The sequence below is a fragment of the Martes martes genome (assembly GCF_963455335.1).
Source record: "Martes martes genome assembly, chromosome: 11".
Classification (NCBI taxonomy): domain Eukaryota; kingdom Metazoa; phylum Chordata; class Mammalia; order Carnivora; family Mustelidae; genus Martes; species Martes martes.
The window spans coordinates 30,551,595-30,574,090 of NC_137899.1; the positions used below are offsets into that span (position 1 = coordinate 30,551,595).

The 22,496-nt window shown below is 36.7% G+C and overlaps 1 protein-coding gene across 1 annotated transcript in view; it reads right to left on the reverse strand.

The window, feature by feature from the left end:
* SEMA3A (semaphorin 3A) overlaps positions 1 to 22,496 on the reverse strand; it is a 207,798-nt gene that overhangs the window by 32,545 nt on the left and 152,757 nt on the right. Inside the window, exons 7-11 of the mRNA XM_080818971.1 lie at positions 8,781 to 8,923; positions 7,091 to 7,205; positions 6,929 to 6,998; positions 4,972 to 5,116; positions 1,679 to 1,898 (exon numbers count right to left, since the gene is read on the reverse strand). Coding sequence (XP_080675097.1) covers positions 1,679 to 1,898; positions 4,972 to 5,116; positions 6,929 to 6,998; positions 7,091 to 7,205; positions 8,781 to 8,923 — 693 coding nt within the window. The remainder of the gene's footprint in view (positions 1 to 1,678; positions 1,899 to 4,971; positions 5,117 to 6,928; positions 6,999 to 7,090; positions 7,206 to 8,780; positions 8,924 to 22,496) is intronic.

The following is a 22,496-nucleotide window of genomic DNA, read 5'->3' on the forward strand; positions in this document are numbered from 1 at the left end:
AAAAAAATGCCCTCTGTTGAGAGGTTACTTCTATGTTTATAGGACTTTAGACTACTCATGACACCAAAGATTAAAGGTAAATTAGGTTAATCTACTCAGTGCCTCTGATGGGTTTCCAGTATCCAAACATAACTTTATCTGTGTTCCAGATCTAGTTTTACCAAGTAGTATTTCAAACAATTTCACACAAATTGAATCAGATTACTTAACTAGGATCAATATACTGTGATGTGCAATTCAGTTAAAAGATAAAATTACTGTAATCAATTTACTTTGCTGACAGATGACCCTGGTCTGTACTGACCGATAGCCATCCACATCTTCAGACTTTCAACATACTCATGAAACTGGTTCCTTTAAAGACAGCTTGTGTCCAAGAGGAATTAAAAACTCATGACTGAATTTCTTTGGTCAAATAACCGGAAGCAAGCCTTTGTTGCACAGACAATGAGTGAGGGACTTCTCAACATGTTTGGGCAAGAGGTAAAAAAAGAGGTAAGTGTGACATTATTGAATAAACTTAATTACTCTGTAGATAAATCTAATTATATTTTGACATTAACTGAATACAAATCCTATCATCTTATAATTTCTAAAGGTTTATATAGCCAGCAGTTGATACTTGATTCACTAATTTTTATCAAACTGAGTCTCAATGGGACTGTTTTATTTGATAAATTTTCTCACTTATAAAAGTAGACTGCACCGTGTTGCTAAGAATCTGACACCATTACATCTGATAACAAGTAGTTCACAATTTTGTTATAAAACTTTAAACCTTTAAAGCACTTACCACACAATGACCATTCCCCTGTAGTTAATTCAGTTTTTTTTCTGTTTCTCACCAAGGGAAAATACATGCCATTATACAAGGTTTCAGCGGAGCAGTCACTCTGCTTCTCATTGATTTATGCCAGTTAACAAAGCTAATGGAGACTAGGAATTTATTGCCTTGGAATCTGACCCTACCTAGCAAGTTTCAGTTTTGGAACTGGTGCTTTCAAAATAGTATTAATGAAGAGAGTAGGGGGAAAATGCAATAGCAATGGGATTCCTTCTGAAAATATACCTGTTAAAATGCTTGTTGGTAATCATGGAGTTAGTAGAAATCTGTTGTTACATTTCTACAGAAATGGAACTAAAATGTATCTGATGATTCTTTAGGTCCATTTTGTTGTTCCCCTGATGAAGTTTTGTTTTGTTTTGTTTTGTTTTCTCTCATTGTATGGCAAAAACACTAGCCAAAATTTATTTGCCAGAAGATTTGCACCCTGTGATAATTTTAAAGTTCAGATAATTTGCATCAATATAGTCCAGAAACATTATTGAATGTCTTGGGAATGTTACCATGGTTTGACCAATACAAATTGGTTCTAAAAAGCAGTGGCTAGAAAAGAGTTAGGATTCAGTTATAGACATTGATTGTTTACCTAATCATTAGCTTTACTGACTGCATTTATCAGCTTTTGATTGAAAAGGAGATTTGGCTTAAATCAATATACATCAGCTTGTTACTTTTTTAGTAACACCCTGTCATGGTAGATGTTCAGGTTTTTTAGTCGTTTATTAGAAGTTAACTCTATCCTGACAGTGACTATAAAAACTTCCTTCAGTTCTTAGCACAGCCAGTTAAACAATGTTCTGGCAGGAAATTTAGAGCTAAAATTAAAGCATTTACCTGTTCCAATAAACATAACATCATATTGGCCATCTTCTGCATCCACTCGATCAACTACAATTTGTGTAAACTGATAATTTACATCTGTTTTGATCATTATCGGGCGGTTATTAATAGGAAACACTGGATTGTACATAGCTGGATGACTTCTTGCGAATGTTATAACATCATCAGGAAGGTCTTTTGTAGAGTCAAATCCACCAAATGTTTTACTGGGACACTGTTAAGAGAAAGAGAATATCTTTTGATTAAAATACAGTAAATAGAATTATAAATTATACAATAATTTATAATCTCAATGATCATAAACTAAATCTAAATCTGTCAGTATTTCTTTAAAATTAAGTAACTGATAAACTAAAACATAATGTTACTACTATTAGTAGATGTAATATATAGCATACATTTCCTAAACATCTCTGAAGTTTCAGTGGGATTTAGTCACGTCACCATTTCTTACCTAAAATTACAAACACATCTGATGAATTCAATGTACAGGAATCTGATGCCTCTGTTAGTGGCAACACAATATATTTCACCAGTATGGTAAAGTATTTGAAATAAGAAATGGAATATGTGACAACTAAATCCAATTAATAATCAGATTAGAGAATCTCAGAATAATTTTCTTGGATACATTTTTTCCCCCTGTGGCATTACTCTAAAATACAAATGCTCTTTTCAAACTAAAGGACAGTATACACTATTCTTTATTGCTTTGTTTCTAACATAACCCTGAAAAAGCACCACAAAAAGTACCAATACTATCTCATTAATAATTAATTTTAAGGATAAGGAAATGTGTTATTTGTAGTGTTTAACAATCTCCATGGCCCTGCGACTGGCTAATCAAGAGTGGACCAAGCTGAAGAGCTGACAGCTACAGAGAAGCAAAAAGGATGCCCTGTGCTACGCTGGCATAACATCACCTCTGGAAATAAACACTCCCCATAAGGCAATAAGACAAAAATGAGAAAATTCAGATTTCACTGTGTCTCTTTTCACTGCATTTAATTATGTGGTACAAACATTCAACGTACAATATCTCCAATCTCTTACATTTTGTCTTATAGCTACATAACTTTTTGCCATTTAATGTAAGAGCTCACTGGGAAATGAACTGTAATTAAGAGAAGTTCTTGATTTTACAAGAGACTTACTAGAAGGAGAAATCAATCGTCTTTGCCATTACCTTGATACAGGTCATTAATAATTCATGGGAAATGAAATAAATAAACTTGTTTTGAAATGGGAAGAGTATCTATCTCTGAATATGTATGTGTGTTGTATATAGAGGGAGACACACACCATAATAATGCACATAATAATACAACAGTTAAATCTGTTAAAGGATTTAAGGAATTTTTAAGTAAATTATAAAATTACCTATTTAATATGTTTTACTGAGTATGTTTTTCTCCACTAGTGTTGACAAAATGACTATTCTCAAATGCCACTTTTTTTGAATTAATGAACTCGTTCAAGTGAATTTTATTCATGGAGTTAGGTGTTATGTCCTTCTGGCAGCCCTCTCTAATTCCTAGATTAGGCATTACTCTCTGCTTCTGTCTTTAACAATCGGTGCATACTGCTAACTTAATGTCCCATGTTTTAACAACTCTCTATGAGGAATGAGTGAGAACACAGGCTCTAGAACCAAACTGCCTGAACTGAATCCTGGTTCCTCTCCTTGCCTCAGAGTCCCCATCTGTGAAAAGGAAATGATAGCAACAGCTGGGCTATTGAATATAATATATATAAAAATATAAATCTCTTAGAATAGGGTCTGACACACAATAATTTCTAATGTCCATCATTAACTGCAAATGCACTGTATATGTATTCAGATCAAAACCTTTGTATCTCTAATAGCAGTACAATATCCAGCACAGTGAAGAAATTCCACCAAGTTTGAGGCGAAACTAGAAAGATCAGGTTATACTGAAAATACACTCGCATAAATGAACCACAGAGATATAAACAGCCATCACCAACAAAGCTTGCCATTAATAAATGGAGTAAATATCTTGTGATTTCTATAAAACCCATTTGATTTCATATAATCAATAGTTCATCTTGTTTTGTTTGTTCATTCTTCTGAAAGCCTCTGTAGGTTTATCTACAAGAATCATCAGCTAGAACTAATATCTATGAAATGCAAAATTTTCAATTTGTTCATAAAGAGGTTTATAAATAGAGAAAAGATTAAAAGCCTCACATTTAGTAAAATATATAAAATATAAATAACTTGAATTTAAGGGAACAAAACTGAAGTAAAATTAAAGTCATGGCTAAAGTTCAAATATAAGTTTTTCATCACATGAAGTTACTTCCTTAGAGATTCTTAGGATTAGAAATGTTGCACTGAACCAGATGCTCAGTCCACGTATACTATGGCCTCTGCCCTCATTGATCATTGATAACTTCACTCATTTTCTGCCATATTGAAGCCTTTGGGTTTTTTTGTTGTTGTTGTTTTGTCTTGTTTTGTTTTTTTTCTCCCTACTTTAAATTGCAGATTCAAAGCTGGTTTTATTTTGAGTTCCCTCCACTTTTCTTTTCTTTTTTTTTTTTTTTTTAAAGCCTGAATGTGCCCCAGGGTTGCTGGAGGGAAAAAGAAGAAAGGTCAGCAAGAGGAGACAGTGTCTGTTAAAATACATAGGCCCTGCTCTCTATGAGATTTTCTTGAATATCTTCTTTACCTACTTGAGGGATGTGTCCCATTCCCATGGGAAAATAATATTGACTTAAAACTTTTCTTCCTCCTATTTAATGGGCAATCCTTGAAGCCTTCATTATAACTAGGAAGAACAAGTTCAGATTATCCTAATTGTTTCCACTCTCCATGAAGGCCATCTTCAGAAAAGATAATAAGGCTAACCACTCAGTTTCTACTTCTCAAAAATTTGGTTATTAATAACTGGTAAGCACTGAACTTAACCACTGATGTTGTAAAAAACATGTTTTTAAATGTATAATTCCACTATCATAAAAAATCCTTGTTTTGCCATTGTTTATAGTCTTTGCACCTTTGTTTTACGTTATCTATAGTTAATACCTGTTTGTAGCTGCTTTTTTTTAACCTTCAGCATACATTTATTCCTTTGGTATTTTAAACACCTAGGCCATAAATGAATCAAAACAATTAAAAAAAAAAGGTGGAGGGCACCTGGCTGGCTCATTCGGAGGAGCATGCAACTCTTAATTTCAGGGTTGTGAGTTCAAGACCCGCATTGGGTATAGAGATAACTAAAAATAAATAAATAAATAAATAAAACACCTAAGCCACTTACAGTTCCTGGTCGTGGGTAGGGGACTCTTCCTTGATAAGGTACCCACTGATAGTTGGGACCATCCCTGTGAGCATATGGACCAAGGAACACCCTTCTCACATCACTCATGCTATACATACACACAGCTGACCCTTTGAAGATGTTACTAAAAAAGGGAGACAGAAAAAACAGCAACAGATTTTCATCCTTATACAGAGACAAGACAACTGTTTTTAAATTGTTCTAAATTCTTAAATATCAGGTATCAACTATCAAAACTTAAACATAAGTTCAATCCAAATAATACTTGGGATCTTTTTCGACTGAAAAAGATCTTGTGTATTTTAACAATACACAAGAGAACAAATTATGATTGTTCAAAAATAGAAGGCATAGACGAAACCATCATTAGTACTGATAGTACACATATTTATATCATGTATAGACAATATATGATATGAAGATACATATTTATATACATAAACTTTGGTGGAAAAATCCATATACATGATCTTCTACAAAGTAATATGTAATTTTGATATCAAATAGAAATACAAATATAAACTTTGTAATATGTTAAACCTCAAGCATAATTACTGAAACCAGGAAAATTTTAAGCAAGCAAGAATGTTTAAGAAGTCATTTTATAAGCTGAAACTGGTACAGAAAATGAATAGTTAATGTCAAATGATGTGTCACATTATATTATTTTTAACTCCCAAATCACCAAAAGCATTATAGCCAGTTACACAGTCTGATTTGTGTGAAGGCATTTTAAACAATCTCTTCCTAACTCAGAAAATTGTTTTAAGTTAGTAGCTGTTACATCCTACTCGAAGTGGACTATTATAGCAATTATCCCCATCATTTTGCTTGACAAAAATCAGGTACCCAAAACAAACTGGAAGTTTGCCATGAGCTGTCACAGTTTTCCATTTTATTGTACTTATATAAATACAGCTTGAGAGATGTACTTATACAAAGATATAAAACAGTTGTGCACACTTAAAATATGGAATGCTTATCTTTTAACCAATCTTTCACTACAGAAAATTACATATAAATCATACCAAATGAAAAACATGTGTTTATAAGAGTTTATTACTGGAAACTGTTCCATACAGACAACATTTGGTAGAGTGCAAGCTGCATGAGGGAAGAAAGATGCCTGGTTGCTTTTCTGGAACATCAATTACATACTGCATCGTGCCTAACACATAATAAGTCTCAGTAAATACTTAGAGAATTTAATGACGATATTTTCATAATGGATGAGCAAATAGTTAGGCCTCATGCTACTCCTACAGATTCAGAAACTCTGGGGGCAGGGCCTAGCATGCTCCCTGGGCAACTCCGATGGATGCTCAGACAGATGTTTGAGAACCACTGTACTAAGTAACGAGGAAAAAGAAGAAATGGATTAATGTCTGTTTAATTTTAACAATTCCAGGTAATATAAATTTTATACTGAATGTGACAGCAAGGAGATAATTGCTGCTTGATTGGCAGCAAAAGCCTTGCAAAAATGGGTAATGGAGAAAGGAGGAGGGTGAGCAGAAAGGGGTGGAGGAGGGAAGGATAGGAGGAGGAGATTGAGGGAGGAAGAAGGGGAAGAGAAAGGAGAGGAGAGGAAGAAGTTGGTCACCTGCAGTTTACAGCACTAATAACTCTGATCAAAACTCAGATTTCTGCTTTTCAGAATAGTCTACACTTGACTCAGATGTCAAAGTCAAAGCTATACATAGGACATGACACATTTTCATCCTATTTATAGTGATGATATTCTTTGCTAAAAAAATTGTTTTTTAAACAACTATTTAGATCCTAACTTATTTTAACCATCCAGGAATCTACAACAGCTTAGAGGTTAAGCCAACATTGTTCTTTCAAAAATGTATTTCCAAAATTTATGGATACTTGCAAAGCACCTAAAGGACATGAAGTTTCTACATTAACAAGATACTAAAATATTATTTACCTGGAAGTTGTAAACACTCCATATACAATTGGATTCTTAGGATCTTTAGAATTCATTAGGAATACATCCTCTGTTTGAAAACAAAATTAGGAAAAGTTGCATTTTAGTGCTTATGACAAAGTCTGAACAGATACTCTCTATACAACACCATCAGCAACTTACGCAATTCATCAAAATGAGTGTCAATGCCATTTGGTCCCGGCACTGAGCAAATCAGACGAGCTTTGAGGAATGTTGTCCACTTATTCACTAGACTTCTGTGCCCCCCGAAGTCATTCTGAAAGGAGAGAACACTGGTTTTAGGAAATGTGCATATGAATAATTTCAAATATTTCTCTTATCTTCATACTTTGAGACAGATACAGAACTTCATTTCTCAAAATAAAAGTAATTCTATCATAGATCCAAGTAACTGTTTTCTTATTGTATTGTTGGTCAAAGCTATTCAAATTTTATTCAAGGAATGACTTACAATGTACGATGAACATAATGGTATAATATACTTAATGAGTATTTACTGAATGGAAGAACAAATGCATACCTTGCAACCCACACTGAAAACAGATTCCAAACAAAAGCATATCAGCATTGAATATTTTATAAGTTAAACAGTTGAAACAATTTTGACTTTACAAACAGCACACTGAAAAAGTATTTGCATAATTCTTAATAAAGGAAATTCACTTACCTCTTCATTGATAATGAAACTAAATTTTTACTTAATGTAGCAATAAATTCTATTATGATAGTATGTATTTACTGGTAACAAAGCCTTTTAAAATAATATTTATGTACATATGTTTGAAGGAACATGAGTGTTCCTTCAAAAACATAACAATGATTTATATTTTGTTTACATAATTCTATATACTGTAAAGTTTTTTTTAACTCTTGTAATTAGTGCTTTTAAATATGATTTATACTTTTTGGGGAACATTCTCATACATTTCACATATTTTTGTATATTTCCAGACTGCTAAAACTTTTAATTTTCCAGCAATTTAATATGCTAGAGATAAATAATTAGATCATGACTAGGGAAGGAAAGATGCTAACCAATCCCTGCAACAGAGATTTTCAAAAATTTCCTATTTTCTTAAAAAAAGAAAATTCAATTGAGGACACTAATGGATCTGCCTTTGTGATTTTCTTGAGATGAAAGGTGCTTGAATTTATAATAGCAGTTGGCTTTATTCATACTGTATATATATCCTGCACTATACAGTGTAGTGGGAAAGAATGGTACTGTTACCATGTCTTCACGCTGATACTAATTAAACCATAAACATTTATTGAGCAATTTTTATTCTATATATCTAACATTACAATGTAATATCATACCCAATTTTGTGTCACACAGGAAATAAATTACCTCAAAGTTCAGAACATCACAATTACATCTGTGTGTTCACATCTATGTACATAGGATGCTATAATCAATTTATAAAATCAAGCTTTAACGCTTTTCTCTCTTACATTAATGCTTTAGCTATTCCAACAATAAACGTCTGTTCAAAAGTTACAGTGTAGGAAACTTTGCTACATCTGAGAATACAAAAAAGTATGTTCTCCTATGTAACACAAAAAAAATTGTTTCTTTAAAATTTCAAGGCTCATTTAATGTAAGTATGAAATAATGTGTCATAGCCTCTACGTACATGTTTGCCTGTGAAGAGTCACTCATGAGCAACTGTGCTTTCAATCATTCTTTGCCATTTAAATATTTGCAGTGATCAGTCAAGATTTTGAGCCATATTTTTCATTGTACTTGTACATATGTGGAAAAGAAAACGAAATAAAACCATGATTGGACAGTGAAACCCTCCTCAATTGCTTTTTTTCTTTACCTCACCTTGCATATCTGACCTATTCTAGCATGAGTGGCTTTTCCAGTGTGTTCTCCATCTATCGCATTTTCACGGAAGAAAAAATATACTTTGTCATCTTCAGGGTTGTCACTTTCTGGGATGAGGTGGGCACTAATGAACCTTGGATCTGAGAGACAAATTATAGGATATACATTAATTCACAGTTAGATAAATAATACCATTCATTACAGTCCATTTTTACTTTCTCTTCACTTCCTTTTGACATATTTCAAGAATTAATCTTTCCTTAGTTCACAGTTTTCAGTACATGTGAACTGTTCTTTATGTATTTTAAAGTATGTTACAAATCACCTTATGTTGCAGAAAAAAGATTCTTTAATTCTTTTTTGGAAAGTTAGGAGTGGTGCAAAAATCCTTAGTGAGACCACACAGTGAAAATTCATTTCTGGATATTAGAATGTTTTGCAAACTGTAAAGGCTATCAAATATTTCTTATTGCCATCATCACTGTTATTCTTCCTTCTAAGCATACAATAGTTTAAATCAAAGTACAAATTGGTCTGTTCTAAGTTTCCAGCAAAGACTGGATGGGAGGGAAGAGAGAGCCACATAAAACAGTAACGAGAAACCAAGTCCTCTCCATTTCAGTGAATTTACTAGGCGCTCAAGCCACCTTGGTATTCTGGAGCCACCCTTGCATCTTTTCTGTCTCTCACAACTCACATTCTATCCATGGGCACAACCATCACCTTTTCTTACCACATCCTCTACGACCAATCTTTCCCAGACCACCATGGCCAGGCATGGACTCCTAGCAGTCTCCTTGTTTCTACCTCACCAGTCCTGTTCTATTACTTCACACAACAGTCAGAGTGAAACTCCCGATATATCGCTTCCCTCTCTAAACCCTCCTACATCTTTCCAAATCTTTCACAATAAATAGAAAATAGAAAGTCTTTCCTGTGACCAGACCCCATTTATGATCTTGTCCCTGCTACCTCATAAGCCTTTTTTTCTACAAACCCCTCCTTACCTAACTTACTCCTAGCCAGCCATACCACTTCTTTCTGGTCTTCAAACAAGTCAAGTACTCTCAGTCCTGCCTCAGATTTTCCTCCCTGTGTAATTCTCTGCCCTCATATATTATAGCTACTGGATTCCTACTTTTACTCAGGTCTTTGTTTAAATATTGCACTATTAGACAGATCTTTGTTAACTACCCTATTTAAAGCACTGAAATCCTTATTTTTGGTTGTTAATTTTCATGCATTATTTTTCTTCCTAACATTATCAAACACCTGTGATTTCTTGATCTTTCTATCTAGTCTTGTTTATTGTCTCTCTCCCCACCCCAATGAAATACAAATTCAAAGAAAACAAGGACTTGGCATGTTTTGTTTGTTGCTATGATCCTACAGGTTAAAACACAGTGGTCATTCAGGGATATCTGTGCAAGGAAGGAAAGAGAGAACAAACAAAAAAACCAAGACTGGCTAGATTATGCAGAAGGTTTATTAGCAATGTTCAGAGCCTCATCTAAAAAACAAAACAAAACAAAACTTTGTAAATACCTGGGTGGATGTGGTTATGATACGGACAAACAAATCAAAGTACAGAATAGCTTCATTGGCTTTAAGATGTAAAAACTAAGAAGCTGAGTTCATCTCACTGAAACCACTTAGGACATTGCAGGTATTTAAATTCTTACAATAATCCACCTTTACTCTCATGGTGTATTATGTTATTAAGTTAGAAATGAAATATCCACACATAGGTCAGTACCATACTTGAGATACCAGGGAAGAGGTCAGAAGCCTGAAACTAGCTTTATCCATGATATTTAGTCCTAATCTTTACACCTGTGTATAATCATTGTTATCATGTGTTTTATGCTTGTAACCTTCTTTTAACATTTGCTCTGGGACGATGCACTTCAGGTTGCACTCCATGATCCTACTCAGGCAAATTATACAGACTCTGCAAGTAATGTAAAATAACGGTTTATTATGTATTCATATTCAAGGTTCAGTGTGCCTGTGGCATAAGAGTGGGGAAATGATTTAAAAGTTGGACTCACGGAGCACCAGAACTTTAAAAAGACATAAAATAATATACTACTTTAATCTTAATAATTATTGCAAGCTTATTTTTCTTCACAAATTTCTACTTGTTCATATATATAAATATGTTTGTATATATGTGTTTATGTCTTATGAGGAATGGTGAGCAGAATAACTTGTGTGACATAGTAGGAACTGGTATGTTACAAATCAAAGAATTCATACCCTACTGATGAAAACAGGGTCCCAGAAATGCAGCATTGTGTGTTTGTGTGTGCACATATATAACACAAACCTCCATGTCAAAGAATTTTGTTCAGTGACTTGCAACTTTTGTGACATTTTGGCAAAGCTCTTACCTCTCAGATCTGAGATGACTAATTTTCTCATTGGGTTTATTTCAAATTGAGTTATTTCAAATTGGATTCTATTCACTTTGTCTGTCATAAATACTTCATATCAAAACAAATATTTTAAACTTAAATAGTGCATGTGAAACAACTTGGTAAAATGTTAACAAATGTACTATATTATGTCATTATGATAATAGTGAAAGGAAGGCTTAATCACATGTTAAACTTGGAGATCTCATTATTCAGCTACAGAATTAGAATAAAAAAGTCATACATTCTTCTTCTTTAATACTAGAGCAATGAAGGACAAGTTCATCTAATATTACCTCCCAAATTAGTGTAGTTGTTCACATAAATGTTTGCATAACTTAAAGAATTTTAAGTAATTAAATCCAGTTATTTTATTTGCTTGCAGATACACATAAGGCACTGTGTAGAAAGCAACATGAATAATATATATATATTCCCTTGTTCTCAGAAAGTTATAATCTAGCAAAAATCATATCAGAAGTACAAAAATGACAAGAAAGCAAACAATATTTGACATGAACAGATATTCTCTTCGCTTGGTGTCTGGGCACGACAGAAGGCGTTATCAAGCATCATGTTTCTCTCTCTAAAATATGTGAAGAAAATTATCATTTTACAAGTGTGGACTCTAGTGGGAAATAATTCAAGCAAGTTATCAAGCACATTCATTGTTGAAAGGGCCTGCAATCATAGTCTCTCCTTCAATACCTGATACTATGGCCATGGAGGACTTCGTAGGTGAATTAAGTTTGACAAAGCTTCAGAAACAACCAAAACATAAATTATACATTGAAAAAGGACAAATTTATTATAATAAAAAAAAGAATATCAAAGGAAAACAATGTCACTCTAATGAAATTTATCTTTAAGAACTTTAGGATTTGTTCTTGGAAAAACATTCATTCCTATTTCAAAATAAAATAGGTCTCTAGTTAATCTCTCTCAAAAATTTAAAAGGATTCATTCTACTATTTCGAATTTAGAAAATCTTCTCGGTCAAAAACTCTTCTCACAGGGTGCCTGGGTGGCTCAGTGTGTTAAAGCCTCTGCCTTCGGCTCAGGTCATGATCCCAGGGTCCTGGGATTGAGCCCCGCATCAGGCTCCCTGCTCAGTGGGGAGCCTGCTTCCCTTCCTCTTTCTCTGCCTGCCTCTCTGCCTACTTGTGATCTGTCTGTCAAATAAACAAATAAATAAATCTTTTTAAAAAAATAAATAATAAACTTCTCACTATACATTTTCTACCTCTTCAATTCCTCAAATTTTGTGTTCCCCTTCCTTACTACATTTTGTACTCTTACCCTTCCTCCTATTCTCTCAATCTATTCTTCTCCTTCCTGGTGAATTCTTATCCAATCCAAACCTTCTAATCAGTCATTCTAATTGTTTTCCCTATTATCCTCGAACCTCTTGGCCTCCTGAACCTCTACTTCACCTGCCTTACAAAACCCCAGAACTTTTCCCCTTATGTTCCTACATCTAAGCAAGGAAGACGAAAATCATATAATCATAGTAAATGGATGTGCTATTTATTAACTCGGGCTATTTATCCTAAACAAGAATCCATGTGTTGCTAAGAAATTATTTTATTTACTTTTAGTGGCTTACTATAGATTTATTAAAAGCAACTTTTTTTTTTTTAAAGATTTTATTTATTTATTTATTTGACAGACAGAGAGCACAAGTAGGCAGAGAGGCAGAGAGAGAGGGGGAAGCAGGCTCCCCGCTGAGCAGAGAGCCCGATGCGGGGCTCGATCCCAGGACCCTGAAATCATGACCCGAGCCAAAGGCAGAGGCTTAACCCACTGAACCACCCAGGCGCCCCAAAAGCAACTCTTTAAAATCATTCTGATTGTCTTCAAATCATTACTGATAGAACCAAAACCATTTAATGAGAACTCCCTCTTTTTCCTTCCTTCACCCCAATCCCCAATTTTTCTTTTCTTTCTTTCTGTGGAAAAAAATGATCTCTCCTCATTTCTAAAGTCTAAAGCCTCTATTTGCTCTCAATCCAATAATCGAAATATTGCTCCAATAACAATCTCTATTCTTCATGCAATCATGTACCATCTATATTTTCATTCATCAAATCTTTCCGAGATGCTTACTCTATGCTCTGGATTATGGAACATTGGGTGATATTATGGTAAAATGTTTTCTGTCTGAGAGAGAACACCAGCAATTAAACAGTGCTTAAAAATCCACAAAAAGGGATGCCTGGGTGGCTCAGTGGGTTAAACCCCTGCCTTCGGCTTAGGTCATGATCTCAGGGTACTGGGATCGAGCCCAGCATCGGGCTCTCTGTTCAGTGGGAGCCTGCTTCCCTTTCTCTCTCTGCCTGCCTCTCTGCCTACTAGTGATCTCTCTCTCTGTGTCAAAGAAATAAAATCTTCTAAAAAATTAAAATGCACAAAAAGAACAAAAGTAAGAGTTTGAAAAAAATGCATTGGAAATAGAAAGGAAGATTAATCTTGACTTAAAGGAATTATTGAAAGTTTTTCTCAGAAGATATGACCTGTAACTCAAGACCTGAAGAATAACCAAGAATATCCCAGGTAGAAGGAACACACACAAGGTCAGAGAAACCACAATGTTGTACACACAGAGAGTAGTCCATGAAGAGACAGGTGGTCAAAGACAATGACAAAAAGTTAAGCAGAGGCCAGAATAAGAAGGAAGTATTGTTCAGCATTGTCCTAATGGCTATGAGGGAAACCACTGAAGTATTTTAAACCTAGTAATGACATTATCAGATTCCTATTTTAAGATCACTGTGACTGCTTTAAAAAAATATACAGTGAGACAAGAATGAAGGCATGAAAACCACTCTGGAGGCTGGTGAGAAGTGATGGTGATTCAGATGGTATGACAGAGAAGGTGACGTGTGAAAGGATTATGTGAAAGCAGAATCGATGGATTGCGTCCACTGAGATGCTGAATGTAGGGAGTAATGAGAAAAGTCATGGAAATATTAAAGAAATATCTGATTTAAAAGTTGGTTGGATAGGAATCATTTACTGAGATAGGAACACCTGAGAAAGAACAGACATGGGGAAGATAGAGTGGGGAAGGAAGATGAGCTCAGTTTCATGCACCTTTTAAAGTGAGATGCTTGTGAATTCGTCCCACAGGCCAAGGGATACAAAAGTTCAGGAATGAAATGGGGACTAGAGTTGAAGTTATTTTAAATTGACAGTAGGCTGTAGAGTACAAAGAGCAGAGAAGACAGAATCTAACGCAAGGAGAAAAGTGATGAACACAGGAGAAAATCTAGGAACTGGGAAGTTGAAAATGAAGGGAAGAAGTTGATTCTTCTCAGGAGTGTCAATCTTTCCCTTCTTAGTGATTCTGTGTCAAATATTTATTTTTAACATCTTTTTACCCTAATGAAAGAAAACAAAAAACTGGGGCGCCTGGGTGGCTCAGTGGGTTAAAGCCTCTGCCTTCGGCTCAGGTCATGATCCCAGGATCCTGGGATCGAGCCCCGCATCAGGCTCTCTGCTCAGCAGGGGCCTGCTTCCTCCTCTCTCTCTACCTGCTTCTCTGCCTACTTGTGATCTCTGTCTGTCAAATAAATAAATTAAAAAAAAAAACAAAAAAAAAAAACTTCCACTGACACTCTATGCTGTAGCATCCATCGTGTTTCTCGCACCCACTAAGGCCTAGGACTTGAGAAGAGTGCCCATGCTCAGACTCTCTGTCCTCCTTACCAGTCATTTCTCAACTCTTTATGATCTAGCTTTCGGCATTTCACCACTGCGATGTTCTACTGATAATCAACAGAAACATCAACAACTGGATCTTCAGCCACTGGCACAACAAAATCTTCATGCCCTTCCTAAAGTTATAATTTTCTTCTCTGGCATGTGGCTTCTGTGACTTTGAATCCGAACTGTTCATTATCTAGCCTTCACTATTTCTTTTATGACTTCCCTTTTCCTTTTTCCTAAATCCCCAAATATAGATGCTTCCTAAATTCCTGTCTTTTGGGGCACGTTTCCTTTACCCCTACTCCTATAAATGAAGTAATCTCCTAGCATTTCTTCCACTGTTTCAACATTCTTAATTTTGTTATAATTTTAGAATTTTTTTCTTCAGTAACTGATTTACTTTTAGAGCTTCAGGTATCTCCAAACTATATCAGCCTTGATCTTCCTCCAGATCCAAGTATGCATTTTAAACTTCTGGCTCAAATTTTCTACATAAGGACCCCACTACAATTTTAATTCACCACAACTAGCACGAAACTTAGCTACTTTTCTCTTAGAACTGCTTCTGCTCCTACCTTTCCATTTTGGCTAATGTCTACATCAACACCTACATATAAAATGTTATTTTATCTTAAATTGCTTCCATTTCTTGCAGGACTTTTGTTTTGCCCTCCCAATTTATTATCAAACTTATTCCTGCTATTATTGCCACGTCTTTCCCTGTTTTATAATCTTTTTTTAAATTTATTTTAATAAACATATAATGTATTGTTATCCCCAGGGGTACAGGTCTGTGAATCGCCAGGTTTACACATTTCACAGCACTCATCGTAACACATACCCTCCCCAATGTCCATATCCCCACCACCCTCTCCCAACCACCCTCCCCCCAGCAACCCTCAGTCTGTTTTTTGAGATTGAGTCTTTTATGGTTTGTCTCCCTCCCAATCCCATCTTTTCATTTTTTCTTTTCCTACCTCCCCCCAACCCCCCCACATTGCATCTCCACTTCCTCATATCAAAGAGATCATATGATAGTTGTCTTTCTCCGATTGACTTATTTCGCTAAGCATAATACCCTCTAGTTCCATCCACGTCGTCGCAAATGGCAAGATTTCATTTCTTTTGATGGCTGCATAGTATTCCATTGTGTATGTATATATATACCACATCTGCTTTATCCATTCATCTGTTGATGGACATCTAGGCTCTTTCCACAGTTTGGCTATTGTGGACATTGCTGCTATAAACATTCGGGTGCACGTGCCCCTTTGGAGCACCACGTTTGTATCTTTAGGATATATACCCAGTAGTGCAATTGCTGGGTCGTAGGGTAGCTCTATTTTCAGTCTTTTGAGGAACCTCCACACTGTTTTCCAGAGTGGTTGCACCAGCTTGCATTCCCACCAGCAGTGTAAGAGGGTTCCCCTCTCTCCGCATCCTCGCCAGCATCTATCATTACGTGACTTGTTAATTTTGGCCATTCTGACTGGTGTGAGGTGGTATCTCATTGTGGTTTTGATTTGTATTTCCCTCATGCCGAGTGATGTGGAGCATTTTTTCATGTGTCTGTTGGCCATCTGGATGTCTTCTTTGCAGAAATGTCTGTTCATGTCCTCCGCCCATTTCTTGATTGGATTATTTGTTCTTTGGGTGTTGAGTTTGATAAGCTCTTTATAGATTTTGGATACTAGCCCTTTATCTGATATGTCATTTGCAAATATCTTCTCCCATTCTGTCAGTTGTCTTTTGGTTTTGTTAACTGTTTCCTTTGCTGTGCAAAAGTTTTTGATCTTGATGAAATCCCAATAGTTCATTTTTGCCCTTGCTTCTGTTGCCTTTGGCGATGTTCCTAGGAAGAAGTTGTTGCGGTTGAGGTCAAAGAGGTTGCTGCCTGCATTCTCCTCAAGGATTTTGATGGATTCCTTTCTCACATTGAGGTCCTTCATCCATTTTGAGTCTATTTTCATGTGTGGTGTAAGGAAATAGTCCAATTTCATTTTTCAGCATGTGGCTGTCCAATTTTCCCAGCACCATTTGTTAAAGAGGCTGTCTTTTTTTCCATTGGACATTCCTTCCTGCTTTGTCGAAGATTAGTTGACCATAGAGTTGAGGGTCTATTTCTGGGCTCTCTATTCTGTTCCATTGATCTATATGTCTGTTTTTGTGCCAGTACCATACTGTCTTGATGATGACAGCTTTGTAATAGAGCTTGAAGTCTGGAATTGTGATGCCACCAACTTTGGCTTTCTTTTTCAGTATTCCTTTGGCTATTCGAGGTCTTTTCTGGTTCCATATAAATTTTAGGATTATTTGTTCTACTTCTTTTAAAAAAGTGGATGGGATTTTGATAGGGATTGCATTAAATGTGTAGATTGCTTTAGGTAGAATAGACATTTTCACAATATTTGTTCTTCTAATCCATGAGCATGGAATATTTTTCCATTTCTTTGTGTCTTCCTCAATTTCTTTCATGAGTACTTTATAGTTTTCTGAGTATAGATTCTTTGCCTCTTTGGTTAGATTTATTCCTAGGTATCTTATGGTTTTGGGTGCGATTGTAAATAGGAGTGACTCCTCAATTTCTCTTTCTTCTGTCTTGTTGTTAGTGTAAAGAAATGTGACTGATTTCTGTGCATTGACTTTATATCCTGACACTTTACTGAATTCCTGTACAAGTTCTAGCAGTTTTGGAGTGGAACCTTTTGGATTTTCCACATATAGTATCATATCATCTGCAAAGAGTGATAGTTTGACTTCTTCTTTGCCAATTTGGATGCCTTTAATTTCTTTTTGTTGTCTGATTGCTGAGGCTAGGACTTCTAGTACTATGTTGAACAGCAGTAGTGATAACGGACATCCTTGCCGTGTTCCTGACCTTAGCGGAAAAGCTTTCAGTTTTTCTCCATTGAGAATGATATTTGCAGTGGGTTTTTCATAGATGGCTTTGATAATATTGAGGTATGTGCCTTCTATCCCTACACGTTGAAGAGTTTTAATCAGGAAGGGATGCTGCACTTTGTCAAATGCTTTTTCAGTATCTATTGAGAGTATCATATGGTTCTTATTCTTTCTTTTATTAATGTATTGTATCACATTGATGGATTTGCAGATGTTGAACCAACCTTGCAGCCCTGGAATAAATCCCACTTGGTCATGGTGAATAATCCTTTTAATGTACTGTTGGATCCTATTGGCCAGTATTTTGGTGAGAATTTTCGCATCTGTGTTCATCAAGGATATTGGTCTGTAATTCTCTTTTTTGGTGGGATCCTTGTCTGGTTTTGGGATCAAGGTGATGCTGGCCTCATAAAATGAGTTTGGAAGTTTTCCTTCCATTTCTATTTTTTGGAACAGTTTCAGGAGAATAGGAATTAATTCCTCTTTAAATGTTTGGTAGAATTCCCCTGTGAAGCCGTCTGGTCCTAGACTTTTGTTTGTTTGGAGATTTTTGATGACTGTTTCAATCTCCTTACTGGTTATGGGTCTGTTCAGGTTTTCTATTTCTTCCTGGTTCATTTGTGGTAGTTTATATGTCTCTAGAAATATATCCATTTCTTCCAGGTTGTCAAATTTGTTGGCGTAGAGTTGCTCGTAGTATGTTCTTATAATTGTTTGTATTTCTTTGGTGTTGGTTGTGATCTCTCCTCTTTCATTCATGATTTTATTTATTTGGGTCCTTTCTCTTTTGTTTTCCTTTTTTTTTTTTTTTTAAGATTTTATTTATTTATTTGACAGAGACCACAAGTAGGCAGAGAGGCAGGCAGAGAGAGGGGAGGAAGCAGGCTCCCTGCTGAGCAGAGACCCCAATGCGGGGCTCAATCCCAAGACCCTGGGATCATGACCTGAGCTGAAGGCAGAGGCTTTAACCCACTGAGCCACCCAGGCGCCCCTCTCTTTTCTTTTTGAAAAGTCTGGCCAGGGGTTTGTCAATCTTATTAATTCTTTCAAAGAACCAGCTTCTAGTTTCGTTGATTTGTTCTATTGTTTTTTTAGTTTCTATTTCATTGATTTCTGCTCTGATCTTTATGATTTCTCTTCTCCTGCTGGGTTTAGGCTTTCTTTGTTGTCCTCTCTCCAGCTCCTTTAGGTGTAGGGTTAGGTTGTGTATTTGAGACCTTTCTTATTTCTTGTGAAAGGCTTGTACCACTATATATTTTCCTCTCAGGACTGCCTTCGTTGTGTCCCATAGATTTTGAACCGTTGTGTTTTCATTATCATTTGTTTCCATGAATTTTTTCAATTCTTCTTTAATTTCCTGGTTGACCCATTCATTTTTTAAAGGATGCTGTTTAGTCTCCATGTATTTGCGTTCTTTCCAAGTTTCCTCTTGTGATTGAGTTCTAACTTCAGAGCATTGTGGTCTGTAAATATGCAGGGAATGATCTCAATCTTTTGGTACCAGTTGAGACCTGATTTATGACCCAGGATGTGGTCTATTCTGGAGAATGTTCCATGTGCACTAAAGAAGAATGTATATTCTGTTGCTTTGGGATGGAATGTTCTGAATATATCTGTGATGTCCATCTGGTCCAGAGTGTGTTTTAAGGCCTTTATTTCCTTGTTGATCTTTTGCTTAGATGATCTGTCCATTTCAGTGAGGGGGTGTTAAAGTCCCCTGCTATTACTGTATTACTGTCGATGTATTTCTTTGGTTTTGTTATTAATTGGTTTATATAGTTGGCTGCTCCCATGTTAGGGGCATAGATATTTAAGATTGTTAGGTCTTCTTGTTGGACAGACCCTTTGAGTATGATATAGTGTCCTTCCTCATCTCTTATGATAGTCTTTGGCTTAAAATCTACTTGATCTGATACAAGGATTGCCACCCCAGCTTTCTTCTGATGTCCATTAGCATGGTACATTGTTTTCCACCCCCTCACTTTAAATCTGGTGGTGTCTTTGGGTCTAAAATGAGTTTCTTGTAGGCAGCATATGGATGGGTTTAGTTTTTTTATCCATTCTGATACCCTGTGTCTTTTGATTGGGGCATTGAGCCCAATAACATTCAGGGTAACTATTGAGAGATATGAATTTATTGCCATTGTATTGCCTGTAAGGTGACTATTACTGTATATTGTCTCTGTTTCTTTTTGATCTACTACTTTTAGGGTCTCTCTTTGCTTAGTGGACCCCTTTCAATATTTCCTGCAGAGCTGGTTTGGTGTTTGCAAATTCTTTCAGCTTTTGTTTGTCCTGGAAGCTCTTTATCTCTCCTCTATTTTCAGTGATAGCCTAGCCGGATATAGTATTCTTGGCTGCATGTTTTTCCCCTTTAGTGCTCTGAATATATCATGCCAGTTCTTTCTGGCCCGCCAGGTCTCTATGGATAGGTCCGCTGCCAATCTAATGTTTTTACCCTTGTATGTTACAGACTTCTTTTCCCGGGCTGCTTTCAGGATTTTCTCTTTGTCGCTAAGACTTGTAAATTTTACTATAAGGTGACGAGGTGTGGACCTATTTTTATTGATTTTGAGGGGCGTTCTTAGCATCTCCTGGATTTTGATGTTTGTTCCCTTTGCCATATTAGGGAAATTCTCTCCAATCATTGTCTCCAATATACCTTCTGCTCCCCTCTCTCTTTCTTCTTCTTCTGGAATCCCAATTATTCTAATGTTGTGTCATCTTATGGTGTCGCTTATCTCTTGAATTCTCTCCCCGTAGTCCAGTATTTGTTTGTCTCTCTTTTGCTCAGCTTCTTTATTCTCTGTCATTTGGTCTTCTATGTCACTAATGCTTTCTTCTGCCTCATTTATCCTAGTAGTAGGAGCTTCCATTTTTTATCGCACCTCATTAATAGCTTTTTTGATTTCAACTTGGTTAGATTTTAGTTCTTTTATTTCTCCAGAAAGGGCTTTTATCTCTCCGGAGAGGGTTTCTCTAATATCTTCTATGCCTTTTTCGAGCCCGGCTAGAACCTTGAGAATAGTCATTCTGAACTCTAGATCTGTCATATTACCAATGTCTGTATTGATTAGGTCTCCAGCCTTCGGTACGGCCTCTTGTTCTTTTTTTTGTGGTGAGTTTTTCCGCCTTGTCATTTTGTCCAGATAAGATTTGCTTTCTCCTCCTCTAGAATTCCGCTGTTCTTGGTGAGCGAAGTTGGTCTTGGCTGGGTTTCTTGTTGATCTTCCGGGGGAGGGGCCTGTTGTAGTGATTCTCAAGTGTCTTTGCCGCAGGCGGAATTGCACCGCCCTTGCCAGGGGCCGGGCTAAGTAATCTGCTCGGGTTTGCTTTCGGGAGCTTTTGTTCCCTGAGCGCTTTCCATAGAGTTCCAGAGGACGGGAATGAAGATTGCGGCCTCCCAATCTCTCGGGCCGGAGGAGCCGAGAGCTTGGGGTTCCGCTCCTCAGTGCTCCCTCAGAGAAAAGCGCCCAAACGCCCCGCCTCCCTGGCCTGCGGTCCTGCCGGTAGGAAAGCAGTCAATTGCTGGCACTTGGAGAAATACGCCCGGTCCCTTCTGTCTCTGTGGCCTCCAGCCGCACTCCGAGCCCACCCAGCCTGCGACCTGCACAAGGTAACTCCGGGCTGAGAGCTCACTCCTTGGCTTTGTCGCTGTAGCTGGCTTCCCCGCTCTAATACCTGAGAGCTCTGTGGCACTCAGACACCCCCTATCCTTCTGTGACCCCGCGGGACCTGGGGTTACGCTGACCCCACCTGGGCTTCCCCCCCGTTTAGCCTCTAGAGCGATGTCCCTTCATGGAGCAGACTTTTAAAAGTCCCGATTTTGTGCTCCGTTGTTCCGCCGCTTGCTGGGAGCCGGCCCGCTTGCTGGGAGCCGGCCCCTCCCACCGCGGTCTGTCTTCCCGTGGCTTTGGATTCACTTCTCCGCAGGTCCTACCTTTCAGAAAGTGGTCGATTTTCTGTTTCTAGAATTGTTGCTCTTCTTCTCTTCAATTTCCCATTGGATTTGTAGGTGTTCACAATGGTTAGATAAGCTATCTAGCTGATCTCCTGCTACCCGATGTCGTCTCAGCCTGCTACTTCTCTGCCACCTTGACTCCTCCCCACCCCGTTTTATAATCTTAATGGTGCTTGTACAATTCATGTTCTTTTTACTTTACAGTTATACTTTTGGAATCATCTAATTGTTCCTCTACACACATATTATCTATTTCTTCTAAGCCATCCATACAGTGCTACAGAAAAAAAGTACTAATGCATTTATACCACATAATTTCCAGAACAGATTTCAAGTGTCATAGGATATGACAAAGTAGCATAAACTAAGATGTGGCAAGCAGAAAGGACGGTAAGTCCAATGTTACTACGAGCCAGTGACAAGTCTAAAAGTAGAAGCTACATTCACTAAAACACGTATTTGAGATGGGCCACAATTTTGGCTCCAAGCTTTCTGAATAAGAGGAAAATGGGAAATCTTGTCAATTGCACTGTTCACAGTATCTCTAATATGAAAAACAAACTAAGGGCAACTAGTGGTATTCACAAACTAACTTTGACTTGTATTTCTAGCAGAACTGACCACTGTTTCCCTTCTTTCATACCTTAGTGAATCTGCTTATCATTCAAGAAAACACCCAATCTACTATCTTCCTAGGCATTTAGTTCACATAACATGAAAGAAAGT